Source organism: Coregonus lavaretus (assembly GCF_964263955.1).
Source record: "Coregonus lavaretus genome assembly, chromosome: 33".
NCBI lineage: Eukaryota > Metazoa > Chordata > Actinopteri > Salmoniformes > Salmonidae > Coregonus > Coregonus lavaretus.
The window spans coordinates 12,229,771-12,247,564 of record NC_140020.1 but is presented as its reverse complement, the minus strand read 5'-3'; the positions used below and the strand labels follow the sequence as shown (position 1 = coordinate 12,247,564).

The 17,794-nt window shown below is 43.6% G+C and overlaps 2 protein-coding genes across 2 annotated transcripts in view; both read left to right on the top strand.

Moving 5' to 3' along the window:
• The window catches only part of LOC311108656 (monocarboxylate transporter 10-like), a 71,136-nt gene extending 64,982 nt beyond the window's left edge, over positions 1-6,154 (top strand). The window contains exons 4-6 of the mRNA XM_084151349.1: positions 3,172-3,315; positions 3,542-3,770; positions 5,377-6,154. Coding sequence (XP_084007475.1) covers positions 3,172-3,315; positions 3,542-3,770; positions 5,377-5,618 — 615 coding nt within the window. The 3' untranslated portion in view covers positions 5,619-6,154. The remainder of the gene's footprint in view (positions 1-3,171; positions 3,316-3,541; positions 3,771-5,376) is intronic.
• Positions 6,155-11,717: 5,563 nt separating this feature from the next.
• Positions 11,718-16,969, top strand: LOC311108028 (sodium-dependent glucose transporter 1-like). The gene is made up of 4 exons (XM_084150665.1): positions 11,718-12,078; positions 13,405-13,573; positions 15,212-15,328; positions 15,442-16,969. Exons 1-4 carry the CDS (start codon positions 11,791-11,793, stop codon positions 16,893-16,895), a joined length of 2,028 nt encoding a protein of 675 aa, XP_084006791.1. The 5' UTR covers positions 11,718-11,790; the 3' UTR covers positions 16,896-16,969.
• The last annotated feature ends 825 nt before the right edge of the window (positions 16,970-17,794 follow it).

Genomic DNA, 17,794 nt, shown 5'->3' with positions numbered 1-17,794 from the left:
GGGGCCATGTATCATGTGATTTTGAGTGAAAACCTCCTTCCATCAGCAAGGGCATTGAAGATGAAACGTGGCTGGGTCTTTCAGCATGACAATGATCCCAAACACACCGCCCGGGCAACGAAGGAGTGGCTTCGTAAGAAGCATTTCAAGGTCCTGGAGTGGCCTAGCCAGTCTCCAGATCTCAACCCCATAGAAAATCTTTGGAGGGAGTTGAAAGTCCGTGTTGCCCAGCGACAGCCCCAAAACATCACTGCTCTAGAGGAGATCTGCATGGAGGAATGGGCCAAAATACCAGCAACAGTGTGTGAAAACCTTGTGAAGACTTACAGAAAACGTTTGACCTGTGTCATTGCCAACAAAGGGTATATAACAAAGTATTGGGAAACTTTTGTTATTGACCAAATACTTATTTTCCACCATAATTTGCAAATAAATTCATAAAAAATCCTACATTGTGATTTTCTGGATTTTTTTTCCCTCATTTTGTCTGTCATAGTTGACGTGTACCTATGATGAAAATTACAGGCCTCTCTCATCTTTTTAAGTGGGAGAAGTTGCACAATTGGTGGCTGACTAAATACTTTTTTCCCCCACTGTATACACCAAATTTAAAGGGATGGCCTTAGATAAATGTACTGAACACCATATTAAACCTAACAATAACTCCTAACCCTAACCCCTAACCCTAATTCTAACCCTAAATGTAACCCTAAAACTAACCCTAAAATAGCATTTTTCCTTGTGGGGACCGGGGAAATGATAGTAAAACCAAAAACACACATACTCTGATGTTAGAGGTTTTGGGGTCAGAGTTCCCTTTTATGTTTTTATTACAGTTCTTTATCATATGGTTAATAAGATGATCCTCTGCCGGCAGTAAACCCTTTTGATTAGTGTGTTGTTGGGGGAGGGTTTCACATGGAGATGTCTCTGCACATTTATGCATCTCCAACTGCATTATTTATGTTACAGTTTCTTTCTGAGATCGTAAATTAGAGATGAAGCCAAAATTCTTTAGAACATGTAGGAAGGCCAAATTCCTTAAACTAGTCAAGATACATGGCCAAAATCTTATGAGGTCCCCATATAGGCCTACTCCAGTGTGGTGTTTGACTGGTGATGAAAGCACAGGACACGTCTTGAACATGTAAACCCTTTAACCTCCATTGCCGTAGCATAGCATAGGCTCACAGGGAATACAATGCTGGCCATAATTCTGACTTACTCTCTCTCATCCTGAAAGTTGCCATATTCAGTTGTTCAATCCCATTAAATATTGGAAGGTAAAGGAAAGTGTGTGTGTGTGTGTGTGTGAGTGAGTGAGAGAAACGTATTTCACAGCTGCTCCAATTTAACACTACACCGTGATAGGCGCATCAGTCACATACGCACACACCATGTGACCTGGCCTCCTGCCTAGGCTCATCCACAGCCCCTGAGAGTATGTGGAGGAAACCCCTTGGAGCCAATAAAGCAGGAAACCAATGAATAGAGAATATGTTGTTGCATAATCCCCCATAGGGCGACGCACAATTGCCTCAGCGTCGTCCGGGTTTGGCCGGTGTAGGCCATCATTGTAAATAACATGTTGTTCTTATCTGACTTGCCTAGTTAAATAAAGACAAAATAATGACAGATAAATAATCTATCCATCGGTGTGTGGCTGACTGATCTGCTGGGATTGACTGGGAGGTGGACAAGGGTCAGGGTGGTTGAAGTAGAGGAGGGTCAGGATGGGGGAAGTAGAGGAGGGTCAGGGTGGTTGAAGTAGAGGAGGGTCAGGATGGGGGAAGTAGAGGAGGGTCAGGATTGGGGAAGTAGAGGAGGGTCAGGGTGGGGGAAGTAGAGGAGGGTCAGGGTGGTTGAAGTAGAGGAGGGTCAGGATGGGGGAAGTAGAGGAGGGTCAGGATTGGGGAAGTAGAGGGGGGTCAGGGTGGGGGAAGTAGAGGAGGGTCAGGGTGGGGGAAGTAGAGGAGGGTCAGGATGGGGGAAGTAGAGGAGGGTCAGGATTGGGGAAGTAGAGGAGGGTCAGGGTGGGGGAAGTAGAGGAGGGTCAGGGTGGGGGAAGTAGAGGAGGGTCGGGGTGGGGGAAGTAGAGGAGGGTCTGGGTGGGGGAAGTAGTAGAGGAGGGTCGGGGTGGGGGAAGTAGAGGAGGGTCAGGGTGGGGGAAGTAGAGGAGGGTCAGGGTGGGGGAAGTAGAGGAGGGTCAGGGTGGGGGAAGTAGAGGAGGGTCAGGGTGGGGGAAGTAGTAGAGGAGGGTCGGGGTGGGGGAAGTAGTAGAGGAGGGTCAGGGTGGGGGAAGTAGTAGAGGAGGGTCGGGGTGGGGGAAGTAGTAGAGGAGGGTCGGGGTGGGGGAAGTAGAGGAGGGTCAGGGTGGGGGAAGTAGTAGAGGAGGGTCAGGGTGGGGGAAGTAGTAGAGGGGTGGGGAGGTGGAATAGAGGCTCTTTGACTGACTGGGAGGCAGCAGCAGGAAGGGCTTTGGATGTAGTGTTTGTGTCCCTGGAGGCTGTAACTACTGGCTGGCCTCCAGGTTCCGGGCCGGGCCTCCCAGGCAGCCTCCCCAGCTCTGGGGCTCACAGATTGGTGCTCTTGGGTAGGAGGGACTGGCAGCGGCCTTGAAAAACCGACATCTGGGCCGCATTTCACATGCTATGACCGCAACTATGCATCCCCCGATTTTTGTGATAGTGTTCTCTCTTTCACTTTGAGTTGAGCAGAAGGAGTTGCAGGGGCTGCTGTAAATATTATATAGGGGTCTGATATGTATAACTGTGGTGCGCCCTGCCCCCCCACTTCTGAAAAAGGAGTGGTGTAGAGTAGGGGGAGGGACCACTCTCTGGGCCATGACTGAAAACACCTGCTGTGTAGCCCTCTTTAGACTGGCCCCAACTCACACAACTCAACGTATACACTTTCACAAACACACGTGTAGATCCCCAATGAATCATGCACATACTGTGCTAAGACATTGTGTTCCATATGCTTCCCTTTTCATCTCACCATCCCTCCAATGACGTCGATAAACAAAGCAATTATAAGCATCTATAAGTCTTTTGTGTCAGTTTTCTACTAGACGTGTCATTTGATTAGGCCCTAACTGCATGTGGCAGCTGTGTTCTGATGTGACTGAGTGCTGATGAGATGGTTGTGTCCTCCGTGTCGGTCCCATAGATGAAGCACGTTGAGGAGCGCTTTGGAGAAGACGCCAACAAGGAGGTTCTGCTCATGTGCATCGGCGTCACGTCTGGTGTGGGCCGCCTCATCTTCGGCCAGGTGGCAGACTATGTACATGGAGTCAACAAGGTCTACCTACAGGTAACGCCTACTATCCTCGATCCTGCACAGGCCAGACCATGACTAGGCTGGTCTTTAATGACGCCCTATACCCCATATAGTTTGCTATATGTGGAATTTAGGGCGTCATGGTGTCATGCAGCTCCAACCCCATGCCATAACCATTACTGTATTCCAGTTGATGCAATGATTGATGTAAAGATGCAATGCTGCTGTGTTCATCACATTTATATCTCCCCCCCCCCAGGTGTCTTCATTCATGGTCATTGGCGTGATGTCCATGATGATCCCTCTGTGTCATGTCTTCGGAGGGCTGATTGCGGTGTGTCTGCTCATGGGCCTGTTTGACGGCTGTTTCATCTGCATCATGGCCCCCATTGCCTTCGAGCTGGTGGGCTCCCAGAACGTGTCCCAGGCCATCGGCTTCCTGCTGGGCATGATGTCTGTGCCCATGACCGTGGGGCCTCCTATTGCAGGTATAGTTCAGTGGACAAGCCAGGCTGCATCCCAATGCTCCACAGTTCTCCCGTCATAGATTTAACAATGGTGGAAACTCCCTCCAATGCTTAAACCAATCCAATGCTTTTATATTCATGACTGCGAGTGCACAAGAATGGGGATGCAGCCTCAGTGTCTCTAGAATCATAATGACATCATTCTGCTGGGGACAATAGGACATTCTGTTGCTGCAAGAGTAACCATACAGCCACTTGGTTAGTTTACACTGTTTGATATTAACATTTAGCTTGATGATGTAAAACGTTAATGCATTTCTCCCTGGAGTATGAGTTTGAGATTAATTGTTTTTCTAGAAATCTCTGGTGCCACCTGGTGTTTATCTGTGGAACTGTGAAAGTAAAGCATTCCATTCATACTCCACCTAACATAAAGGAACATACTGTAACTAATTATATTTAGAACATGGCAACTTCACACATTCTACAATTACAACTTGATATGAGTAGAGACATTATGTCATGAATATGATACTTGTGTAAGAAATTATATACCCTGTGGAAAATGTATGTAAATTCCACCACTGGAATGTTGAGTGCACAGTCGTCCATTCATGTTAAGCTCTTTCTCACTTGGATGTCATTCATATCCACATGAGTCATGTGCAACCTGTTTGCACTGTTGTTTGCACTGTACTACAGACAAAGCATCTGTTTTTCTCAGAAATAGACTGGCATTCCAGGGAGAGAGAAGGAAACTAAGGGAAAGTCAGGAAGTCATTCAACTGAATGGGCGGCAGGTAGCTTAGTGGGTAAGAGCGTTGTGCCAGTAACCGAAAGGTCGCTGGTTCTAATCCCCGAGCCGACTAGGTGAAAAATCTGTCGATGTGCCCTTGAGCAAGGCACTTAACCCTAATTGCTCCTGTAAGTCGCTCTGGATAAGAGCGTCTGCTAAATGACATAAATTGAATTGAATTGAACTCAGTGCTGCTGAGGGACGGGAAACAACCACAAGGGGCAACGGACAGAGGGGCCTTATTGGCTCTGACCCTAATCATTTTTACATTTTAGTGATTTAGCAGATGCTCTTATCCAGAGCGACTTACAGGAGCAATTAGGGTTAAGTGCCTTGCACATCGACAGATTTTTCACCTAGTCGGCTCGGGGATTAGAACCAGCGACCTTTCGGTTACTGGCACAACACTCTTAACCACTAAGCTACCTGCCGCTACTACTCATACTTACCTGGCAAGGGAGTTACCGTGATTAAGAAGGCGGTCCACCCAGGGCGAGGCCCAGCCACTGCACCTAATCCACTGTCTTCACTGGACAGTAATAATCAGCTCTGTTTGTGTTACAAGAGTGGGTTGGACACACTACTTAGGATCACTCAGTCCCAGCACAGATAAGCCTGCCTTTGTTTTATATCTGAGAGGACCAAATAAGGTGTTCACTGTGGTTTGTAGTTACAGGGTTATGCCCTCAGGACTGGGGGTATACTATAGCTGACCTGTGGGGTTCAGGAGTGCTGCTGAACTTTGTACCTCGTTTTGTTGAGGCCAGTTTTTAGGACACTGCATGAGTCATGATGAACGACTCCCAGATGTTGATTTCGCTCTCTCTCCAGGGTTCCTGAGGGACAGGCTGGGGAGCTACGACGTGGCCTTCTATTTGGCTGGTATCCCTCCCATCATCGGTGGGGCCGTGCTGTGTCTGATCCCCTGGGTGGAGGCTAGACGTATCAGGAGAGAGCAGGAGGAGGCAGCCAAGGATGGCACTCAGGAGCAGATGCTGGAGTTCAAGAGGAACAGTGGGGGTCAGGGCGATGCACTAGCATTGAAGACCGCAGACCCCGAATCTGTCATCTAAGTCTGTCATCCAAAACACACTCAAAACAAAGAGATACACCCAGACATACATACACACAGTTCATACTCACTTGCAGGCGCACACACTTGGAACTGCTGATTATTATATATTTTTTTATGATACAAATATAGACAAAATATGTATTGACCTGTGGTGTATGTGTAAACAATATTTTAATGGCTGCTTTTGTATGTGGGGAACATTCTGAAGTAATAATACATTGAACATTAATGTGATCTTGAAGAGCTATGCATTGGATTGTTGTTTTCCATCAATCTTCCAGCTGTTGAATTAACTTGAAGGTTAAAATGGAAAATGGGGAAATCTCACATCTTATATTTCTTACAAGGGAACACATGCTTTACGTGGGTGCATTTTGAAGGCTGCAAGCACTTATTTACATAAGAATAGCAGTGGCCGGTCTCACTAGCAAATTCTCCCGTTTTCAATGTGCATTCTTTAAGGGCATTGAGGATAATTATTTTCATTGAGTAGAAATGTCCAATACAAGCTTAAATATAGATTTCAGACTTTGCAGAATTTTGAAAAGAAAAACACAAACTAGATTTATTGGGTTTGTTTTTAAAACTATATTTCAAATTAACACTGGGGACATACAGTGGGGAAAAAAAGTATTTAGTCAGCCACCAATTGTGCAAATTCTCCCACTTAAAAAGATGAGAGAGGCCTGTAATTTTCATCATAGTTCACGTCAACTATGACAGACAAATTGAGAAGAAAAAAATTCTGAAAATCACATTGTAGGATTTTTTATGAATTTATTTGCAAATTATGGTGGAAAATAAGTATTTGGTCACCTACAAACAAACATGATTTCTGGCTCTCACAGACCTGTAACAACTTCTTTAAGAGGCTCCTCTGTCCTCCACTCGTTACCTGTATTAATGGCACCTGTTTGAACTTGTTATCAGTATAAAAGACACCTGTCCACAACCTCAAACAGTCACACTCCAAACTCCACTATGGCCAAGACCAAAGAGCTGTCAAAGGACACCAGAAACAAAATTGTAGACCTGCACCAGGCTGGGAAGACTGAATCTGCAATAGGTAAGCAGCTTGGTTTGAAGAAATCAACTGTGGGAGCAATTATTAGGAAATGGAAGACATACAAGACCACTGATAATCTCCCTCGATCTGGGGCTCCACGCAAGATCTCACCCCGTGGGGTCAAAATTATCACAAGAACGGTGAGCAAAAATCCCAGAACCACACGGGGGGACCTAGTGAATGACCTGCAGAGAGCTGGGACCAAAGTAACAAAGCCTACCATCAGTAACACACTACGCCGCCAGGGACTCAAATCCTGCAGTGCCAGACGTGTCCCCCTGCTTAAGCCAGTACATGTCCAGGCCCGTCTGAAGTTTGCTAGAGTGCATTTGGATGATCCAGAAGAGGATTGGGAGAATGTCATATGGTCAGATGAAACCAAAATATAACTTTTTGGTAAAAACTCAACTCGTCGTGTTTGGAGGACAAAGAATGCTGAGTTGCATCCAAATAACACCATACCTACTATGAAGCATGGGGGTGGAAACATCATGCTTTGGGGCTGTTTTTCTGCAAAGGGACCAGGACGACTGATCCGTGTAAAGGAAAGAATGAATGGGGCCATGTATCGTGAGATTTTGAGTGAAAACCTCCTTCCATCAGCAAGGGCATTGAAGATGAAACGTGGCTGGGTCTTTCAGCATGACAATGATCCCAAACACACCGCCCGGGCAACGAAGGAGTGGCTTCGTAAGAAGCATTTCAAGGTCCTGGAGTGGCCTAGCCAGTCTCCAGATCTCAACCCCATAGAAAATCTTTGGAGGGAGTTGAAAGTCCGTGTTGCCCAGCGACAGCCCCAAAACATCACTGCTCTAGAGGAGATCTGCATGGAGGAATGGGCCAAAATACCAGCAACAGTGTGTGAAAACCTTGTGAAGACTTACAGAAAACATTTGACCTGTGTCATTGCCAACAAAGGGTATATAACAAAGTATTGAGAAACTTTTGTTATTGACCAAATACTTATTTTCCACCATAATTTGCAAATAAATTCATTAAAAATCCTACAATGTGATTTTCTGGATTTTTTTTTCTAATTTTGTCTGTCATAGTTGACGTGTACCTATGATGAAAATTACAGGCCTCTCTCATCTTTTTAAGTGGGAGAACTTGCACAATTGGTGGCTGACTAAATACTTTTTTTCCCCACTGTAATTGACCATATATGGTATGTATTGTTTCTCAAATGACCCCAATCATCTCATAAGTAGTATAAGTAAGTGGGTGTTGCTTGTCTTGACTACAGTATAACAAAGATTTTAAAAAGTATGAAACGTATACTGCTAAGTAGATTTAACCGGGGAAAATGCTGTCAACCTTCAGTCAACATTTTTCTGTTTACCTGTGGGGTTTTTGATGGTCTCTTAAAACATGGCAAGATTGTGAATGTGTGGGGAATTTGTGAATTATGTTTTTGATTAAGTATGACCTGAGCATACAATATCACTTCAAAGAAGTGCTGTATGTGATAATGTGTGGGGAGGTAGGTCGTTTCTAGTGGTTGTAGGGTTTACTATTGTCTTAGTTTTAAAGGTGTTTGGGCACCTCAAGGGAGCAGCTTAAAGCACAATTAAAGCATCCCGCTCATGAAATATCATCATCGTCATCTCAAGGCTGCAGTAGTCTGGACCTGAAATAGGCCTGACTTTACCTGAGGCTGTATTCAGTTGTTATGATCTCTGATACAGTATAGCTTGAATGTTTATTTTCCCACCGTACACAGTGCCTGAGAATCCTTTTCAGTGTTTCTACATCAGAACCACCATCATCATTTTTGTCTACATAGTTTATAGCCAGCACAGAACAGGATCCTAAAACTAAACGTCTGACTATGCAATGTGAGTGAAGGATGAACGTCAATATTGATTTGTGGGGAGTCATTTACATGAAACGTGGATTAATTAATTAATATTATGAATTGATTTTTATTGTTGAAGTTGAGCATTATTTTGTCCCGCACATATAGTAAACCAATGTTATACTTTCAGCATATCTTCTAATTGTAGTAGGCTCACTCTCGCCACCATATTTCAAATGTAATTTGAGATGTGACCATTAATGCTTAACTTGACTCAACTATGTGCTCAGTTTGTTAAACTCTTGTTAGAAAAAAAATATTTGTTTTTAAACGATCATATTTTTCATATTTGTATTTATTTTTTTCTAGAGTTTTTTTTTAGTGGCTGATGTCATGCCATAATTGATGGGTGTTGGCCTTTCTCATTATTTGATATATTAAGGACCAAATGGTCCACCATTTTTATGTTGTATTGATTCTTCTGGGTGTGGCCTTGAAATGTAAAGAAAATAAAATGGCTGATTTGTCTACAGCCAATTCTATTTATCAAAGCACCACCCTCAGGATAGTTTATTAGGCTTTTCAAACATTTATCACCCTCCTGCATTTAAAATCACCCTCCTGCAATTCAACAATCATTGATAATTATAAAGATTGCGCTTGGAGAACTTGAGAACCCACAACTTTTACAGTGAAGGATTTTGACTCGACAATCCCTTGACCACTAAGCACGCAGAAAAGTAATAACTTATTAAAATCCAAACTATCCAGCATTGTGGGTCATTGGTTTCTCCAAGGCAAGACTTGTGACACAATCTACCTCAGATGTCATGCACATTTCTGGTATTTTGTCCTAACAGTCATTGTGAGACCGAAACAGGCTGAAGGTTCAAACCATTACAAAACTGGCAACATTTCCCTTCCCCTCCACTGTATGTCCTTATTGATTATACAAACATAAGGAGAGAGACTGTGTAAAATAGTATTTTCGGCTTCCTAGACGTCATTGTTTGCGCTGAAAGGGTGTGTTGCTGCCTATCTGTACCACAGAACAGTGTTTGTGTCTGAGAAGTACTTCAGTGGAATTTTGTAACCTGGGAAATGCAAATAAATCTCTAATTCTGAGAAGAAAAGTTGCTATCTTGAACTTCAATCTTGCTTTTGGAATTAGCTCTTTTTAAAGCTTTGAATTTTCAGTTAAATTTTTTGCTATTAATGTTCAAATGAAATAATACCCATGTCACAAGGAATGTTGGAGACGTGTTTTGTTTAGTTTTTCTAACTAGAGAATACCTTTCTAATAGGGCATTTCTAATTATATATAATTTGTTTTATGAAGTTGTTTATTTTTTTAACGTTTATGCTAATGTCAGTGTTAGTTATTTTGGGGGGACATCATAGACATACACAGTTGCACAATTCACCAATGAAAGCCTCAGGTAATTTCTCAAGTAATGGAAATTCCTGAAATTGTACCTCAGAGGTTTACTGAGATACCCCTTTGCCATAAACAATACTAATTGTTTAAGTATAATTATTGATTACAGAAATTATCTCGTACTGAATGAATTCCTTGCCATCCAAAGAAGTTTGTCACTTTTTGGGAATGTCCCAATATTTAGAGAATATAAAGTGAATGTAAAGATGAGTCTATGCATGTTCTATTTTTGTTAAGTGGCTAAAGACCAAATTCAACAGCATATTGTTTGAAATGGTGTAATAATATGTTTCTACTTACATATGTAGGTTATATATAGATTTTATTGCAACTCTTGCTGTACACAGGAGTGATTCAGAGTGTATATTGATGCCTGATAATGCAACTAGAATTCTGTAATGCATAATGTAATGTCACAAATATATACTTTTCAGCTTTCACTTTCACCCCATGTTTTCTGCATTGTTCTGTCATTTTCCTGGTTCACATATTTCTTTATGTAAACATTGTATATTGCTGATCATTCAAATCACCCATAGCTGTATGTAGTCATTTCAGCATGTTATTGCTTTTAAAAATGTATTCATATTTTTTTAATTGCATGATTGTGTTTTAATTTGATTGTATGATATGTAATAAACAACTCAAATTTAAAATACATCTTTTTAACAAAGGAATGACTCAATGGTTTATTTTTCTTGAGTTTCTCATTCATCACTTCAGTTGCATCATGGTAAAATTATTATAGGTCACACACTCGCAATTCGAGCCTTTCAACGCCTCTGTCAACCTATAGGGCCTAGTTTATTTAAGCTACTTATGTATTTATACTTTATGCTTACACACACACACCATTCTTCAGGCTCCTACTTTCTAATGCAAGGGTATACACGGAGTGTAGAAAAAATGATTAACACCTTCCTAATATTGAGTTGCACTCCCTTTTCCCCTCAGAACAGCCTCAATATGCCAGGGCATGGACTCTACAAGGTGTCGAAAGCGTTCCACAGGGATGCTGGCCCATGTTGACTACAATGCTTCCCACAGTTGTCAAGTTGGCTGGATGACCTTTGGGTGGTGGACCATTCTTGATACACACAGGAAACCCAGCAGCGTTGCAGTTCTTGACCCACTCAAACCAGTGCGCCTGGCACCTACTACCATACCCCGTTCAAAGGCACTTAAATCTTTCGTCTTGCCCATTCACCCTCTGAATGGCACACATACACAATCCATGTCTCAAGGCTTAAAACTCCTTCTTTAACCTGTCTCCTCCCCTTCATTTACAATGATTGAAGTAAATTTAACAGGTGACATCAGTAAGGGATCATAGCATTTACCTGGTCAGTCAATGTCATGGAAAGAGCAGGTGCTCCTAATGTTTTGTACACTTAGTGTGTAAAACAAAGGGTGATTGCATTGTGTGCTGTAATCCAATGTCAATATTGGACCACCCTTTCATTTATCGCTTCCTCTAACACATTTTTTACAAGTGTAAATCATTGTTATGTAGTCGTGCATGTAAAGCACAGAAGCACAAATATTTCTAATGATTAAAAAAACATCTCACATTTCTAGTATGACCGCTAGATGTCTCTGTTTTCAATGAATGAATTTCAATCATGTGACGATGTCATCCATATTAATGTCATACACTTGACATATGGAACCACGGCTTTTACCCCCAGCCAACGTTCTCTCTATCCGATTATTCATGCAATTAATGACTGAATGAACCGAAAAGATAGTACGATATCAGCAAGTCTCGTTCAAGGAACGGTCAGTGCGCGCAGTTTGTTTACCAAACGCACTGGCGCAAGCTTGCCGAACCGCAGGATACAGCGCAGCCATAATTTGACAGCTCGACAATGTCTGCCTCGGCCGCCAGAGATCCTGTTGTGAAAACGAAGCATGTTCGTTTCGCTAGAATGGAGGAGGATGATAATAACGATGACCAAGAGGAACATACTCTGTTTGACAAGAGGAAAGACACGAGGCGAGGGGTGAAGAGTGTAATGAAAGGGAGGAAGAGGAGTTCGAATTCGGGGTTCGATGGTGAGGTTGAGATAATCGGTGGAGTTAGCAGCGCCAGCGGTTCTGGAGGCTACAGCCGCTGGATCATCACCTTGGCGCTCTGTGCATCATTCCTCGGACTGGTAATGACGAGTGCTTGTTATTAGGCTAGTAGGTCAGCCCAAGTGACTGAATTTGACCATTTTGTCAACATCAAGGCCCTGAAATGAGCTACTATCATTCTATCAGGGGTGTATTCATTACGGAAAACGTTTACCGTTTAAGAACCAAACAGAGCAAAACGAGAGTTTCTGTTAGACAAATGCAGGTACCGGTAGGTCCCTCCACGTTTCGTTCCGTTTGCTTCCGTTTAAGAAACGTTTTGCAACAATATTGGCGGAATGAATACTCCCCTGGTTTATTGCATATTTTGGTTTGCATGGAAATTATTATTAGGATTTTGTTTCCCTATCCCCATATCTTAACAAACACTCAAATGCAGGTTGTCTTTAAATGTTTAAAGCTTAATCTTATTGTACACGAGTCTCACATGGTTAATGTATGTATTCCCATTCAATAAGATCTAGCCTTTCCAAGTTCTGTGATTGTGGTTCTTTCAGTGGTTACTTTATTATTCTCAAGTAAAATGAGCGTTGTTAGGCCTATATCTTGAATGAGCAGGATCTGTAAAACCAGCCAGGTCACCCGTGATACAAGTCAGTATTCGAAGTCCATCCATGTCTGAGGACGTGGAAAACGGCCAACATGGGCAACAGTTAGCGCTGTTACCTTCAAGTAGGTTTCGGTTTTAATAGGGCATTGGAAGGCGATGGGCGTAAGCATATGCTTCTGGTGCCAAAGGTTGCATGTTCGACCCCAGCGATAGAAAGTTGTTTTTGAGATTTTTGTTTTAAGCCTATGCCAAACAATAACCCTTGCCTTAGACTTTCGGAATTCATGCCTAAACTCTGGGGCCAAAGATTGCATGTTCGAATCCAGCGATAGAAAGTAGTTTTTTTTAGATTTTTGTGTTAAGCCTATCCCAAACCTTAACCATTCTGAGTTAATGACAATACTTAACCATAACCTTAAAAAGTCGGAGTTAATGCCAAAACTTAACCTTGAGCACTTTGAAATTTGACGTTTGAGAAACATGGAGGAACGTTTCATTCTGAAGTAAGACAGAGCTAGTTGGTAAAACTGACTCTTCAACTTCAGAACTTTTACTTCCTGGCACCTGGCCAAATGTACAATTTTGAATAACTGTCTTCTTAGAAAGGGACATGAAAACAACATATTTACATTCTTTACCATTGGCTGCCACACAAAGTTCAAAATATATGTATCCATAAAATGATAGGGACTTAGATGTTACCAATGTTTGCCTGATAACTGCACAAGGGGCAGGGCTGTATCTTACATATACTTGACAATACTAGTAAGTGTTTTTTATTATTTCTGTCTTCCAGGGGATGTGTATCTCTGTTTTAGGCCCCACGTTTCAAGACCTGGCCATCAACGTCAACCAGGACATCAGCAATATCTCCTACATCTTCATAGGCCGCTCCATGGGCTATATAGGTGGCTCTGTGTTGTCAGGGATTCTCTTTGACTGCATGAACAGCCTTCTGCTGCTGGGTATGTCTAACAAATTAAAATATACATAGACTTAACTCAAACCGCAAATACATAGTGTCCGTTGGCAAAAAACAACAACATATTTAACCTCTAAGCTTTGTGGTCCTGTGTGGCTCAGTTGGTAGGGCATGGTGCTTACAATGCCAGGATTGTTGGTTTGCCAGGGCCATCCATATGAAAAATGTATGCATGCATTATTGTAAGTTGCTTTGGATAAAAGCATCTGCTTAATGGCATTTATTATTATTATTATTATTATTATTATTATTATTATTATTATTATTATTCTGAACAAAAATATGAACCCAACATGTAAATTGTTGGTTCCATGTTTCATGAGCTGAAATAAAAGATCCCAGACATTTTTCATATGCACAAAAAGCTTATTTTTCTTAAATTCTGTGAACAAATTTGTTTACATCACTGTTAGTGAGCATTTCTTATTTGACAAGATAATCCATCCTCATGACAGGTGTGGCATATCAAGAAGCTGTACTGAGAACAAAAATAAAACACAACATGCAACAATTTCATAGATTTTACAGTTCATATAAGGAAATCAGTCAATTTAAATTAATTCATTAGGCCCTAATCTATGGATTTCACATGACTGGGCAGTTGTGCAGCCATGGGTGGGCCTTGGTGGGCCAATCAGAATGATTTTTTTCTCCCACAAAAGGGCTTTATTACAGACAGAAATACTCCTCAGGGCTGGCGTGGTTACACGTGGTCTGCGGTTGTGAGGCCGGTTGGACGTACTGCCAAATTCTCTAAAACGACGTTGGAGGCAGCTTGAAATGAACATTCAACAGCTCTGTTGGACATTCCTGCAGTCAGCCTGCCAATTGCACACTCCCTCAACTTGAGACATCTGTGGCATTGTGTTGTTTGACAAAAAAATGTAAGTGGCCTTTTATTGTCCCCAGCACAAGGTGCACCTGTGTAATGATCATGCTGTTTAATCAGCTTCTTGGTATGCCACACCTATCAGGCGGATGGATTATCTTGGCAAGGATAAACAGGGATGGAAACAAATTTGTGCACAACATTTGAGAGAAATAAGCTTTTTGTGCATATGGAAAATGTATTTGTTGCGTTTATATATTTTGTTCAGTGTAATTAAACAACATGATCATTACATAGGTGCTGGGGACAATAAAAGGCCACTTTTAAAATGTGCAGTTTTGTCACACAACACAATGCCACAGATGTCTCAAGTTTTGAGGGAGCGTGCAATTGGCAGGCTGACTACAGGAATGTCCAACAGAGCTGTTGCCAGAGAATTTGTTAATTTCTCTACCATAAGCCGCCTCCAAGGTCATTTTAAAGAATTTGGCAGTATGTCCAACCGGCCTCACAACCGCGTGCCCAGTCATGAGAAATCCATAAATTAGGGCCTTATGAATTGATTTCAATTGACTGATTTCCTTCTATGAACTGTAACTCAGTAAAATCTTTGAAATTGTTGAATGTTGCGTTTTATCTTTTTGTTCCGTATGTATTAGTGTACACAGCATGCACAAAATAGCCTTACTGTAAATGCATCACCTATGTTTATCAAAGAATGCTGTAGGTGTTTTTTGTGGGTGTTCATTACCATTGCATGGTGCACTGTATAACACTGTATCTTCATCACAGGCCTCTCCATGTTGGTGACAGCGTTTGGGATGTTTGCAATCCCTTTCTCTAAGACGGCCCTTCTCCTCACTGCTCTGATGTCCAGTATTGGAGTTTCTATGGGCTTTCTAGATACAGGTAGGAACAGACAATCTATCTTTAATATAGTAAATAGGTACCTACTTACTGCACAGTACAAGACATGGTCGTCAGTGAATGCCTCTGATGCCGTTTGCTCTCCTCTCTGGCAGGTGGTAATGTCCTGATCCTGCAGACGTGGGGGGATCAGGCTGGCCCCCACTTGCAGGCCTTGCACTTCAGCTTCGCCGCAGGGGCCTTTGTCTCGCCCATCATCGCCAAGCTGCTCTTTGGAACAGACTTGGACCTGGATGTGGCTACGAACGGCAGCATGGCAGCCTCGCTGGCAACATCAACCACCCTGGCAACATCAACCTCCCTGCCGGCAACATCAACCTCTCCGCCAAACTCAACCTTCCCGCCTGTCACAGATATGTCCCAAATCTTGTCTCCTTCTACGCTCATGTGCTACAGTAGCAGCACCCTCAAGTCCATGTGGGCCTACATTGTGATCAGTGGTTTCATCCTGTTAATCTCCCTCCTCTTCTTCATCCTCTACGCCCGCCACAGGCCCTCTCAGGGCAGGGCCCAGACCCCCTCAGGGAAGCCCCTGGTGTCCAAGCATCACAACGCACTCATCGCCATGCTTTTTGTATTTTTCTTCTGGTACGTGGGGGCCGAGGTGGCGTACGGCTCCTTTATCTTCACATATGCTAAGGATTATATCCATATGGACGAGGCCCAGGCAGCAGGGCTCAACTCCCTGTTCTGGGGGACATTCGCTGCCTGCCGGGGCCTGGCCATCTTCTTTGCGCCCTGCATGCACCCAGGCACCATGATCCTACTGAGCCTGGTGGGCTGCACCCTGTCCTCCCTGTTCCTCACTCTCTTCAACAGGAACAGGGTGGCCCTGTGGCTCTGCACTGGTGTCTACGGTGCCTTCATGTCGACCACTTTCCCCAGTGGGATCTCCTGGGTGGAGCAGTACACCACAGTGACTGGTCGCTCAGCGGCAGTTTTCGTGGTGGGGGCGGCCCTGGGGGAGATGGTCCTGCCCGCCCTGATGGGCTTCCTGATGGGGAGGATCCATGGTCACCCCCTGCTGATGTACCTGACCCTGGCCAGCGCTACCATCACCTCCATCCTCTTCCCCTTCATGTTCTGGCTGGCCTCGTCCCCCAGCGGCCCCAGCAGGACACCCCGCATCAGGGGCCGCAAGGAGCCTGACGACAGCGAGTACCGCCAAGGCCTGCTGGACTCAGGAGCCAATGATGAGGAAGAGGAGCAGCAGGAGGATGACGAGGCAGACCAGTGGAATGACGCCGACTTTGAGGTAATCGAGATGGATGACGCCAGCCTTATAAACTCTCAGAATAAAGCATTGTTATCATCTCATAGCAAAGCGCTCTCATTATCTCCTAATAAAGCATTGTCATCTCCTAACAAAGGGCTCCCACCACCTGATGTTGCTGGAACTTCAGGCGACATCAGCGCCACATCTGTCCCGTCCACTACCCAGTCCCTAGAGCCCACAGTTGGGACCTCTTTCTCAGACACTCCCGCTCTGATCGGGGACTCACCCAGAGGGAAGATGCTGCTTTCCCTGGACCGGGAGAAGAGAGACTAGGGGCTTTATTCAAACCATATCGTTGAAATTCAGAGTTACAGCGTGATTGAAATTTAAAGGCAATGTTCCCACATTAGCAGAGAATGCATTCACGGTAAATGCTGCATATGTCAGCTCAATCGAAAATTACCTTTACATTTCTAGTGCGCAATCTGTAACGCTTCAGCGATACAAATTGAAGAGCCCTAAGCCCGGGATTCAATCAGATCAGCGGTAAGGCCGGGATTCAATCCAATCGCGCTTTCTATGCAATGGTCCTTCTAAAGGCAATGTTCCCGCATTCGTGTAGACCGCATTCACAGTAAATGCTGCATATGTCAGCTAAATCGGAAATTACCTTTTAAATGGCACAGTCACGAAGTGCGATCAGAATGAATCCCGCCTAAGGGCTCTAGTCTAGGTGTGAAATGCACCATCAGTGCTGTAAAGACATTATATATATATTACTACCAGTCAAAAGTTTGGACACACCTACTCCCCGACTCATCCCAAACCATCTCAATTGGGTTGAGGTCGGGGGATTGTGGAGGCCAGGTCATCTGATGCAGCACTCCATCACTCTCCTTCTTGGTAAAATAGCCCTTACACAGCCTGGAGGTGTCTTTGGTCATTGTCCTGTTGAAAAACAACCAGATAACAACTGTTAAGCCCAAACCAGATGGGATGGCATATCGCTGGAGAATGTTGTGGTAGCCATGCTGGTTAAGTGTGCCTTTTTAATTCTAAACTAATCACAGACAGTGTCACCAGCAAAGCACCATAACACCTCCTCCATGCTTTACGGTGGGAAATACACATGCGGAGATCATCCGTTCACCCACACCGCGTCTCACAAAGACACGGCGGTTGGAACCAAAAATCTCCAATTTGGACTCCAGGCCAAAGGACAGATTTCCACC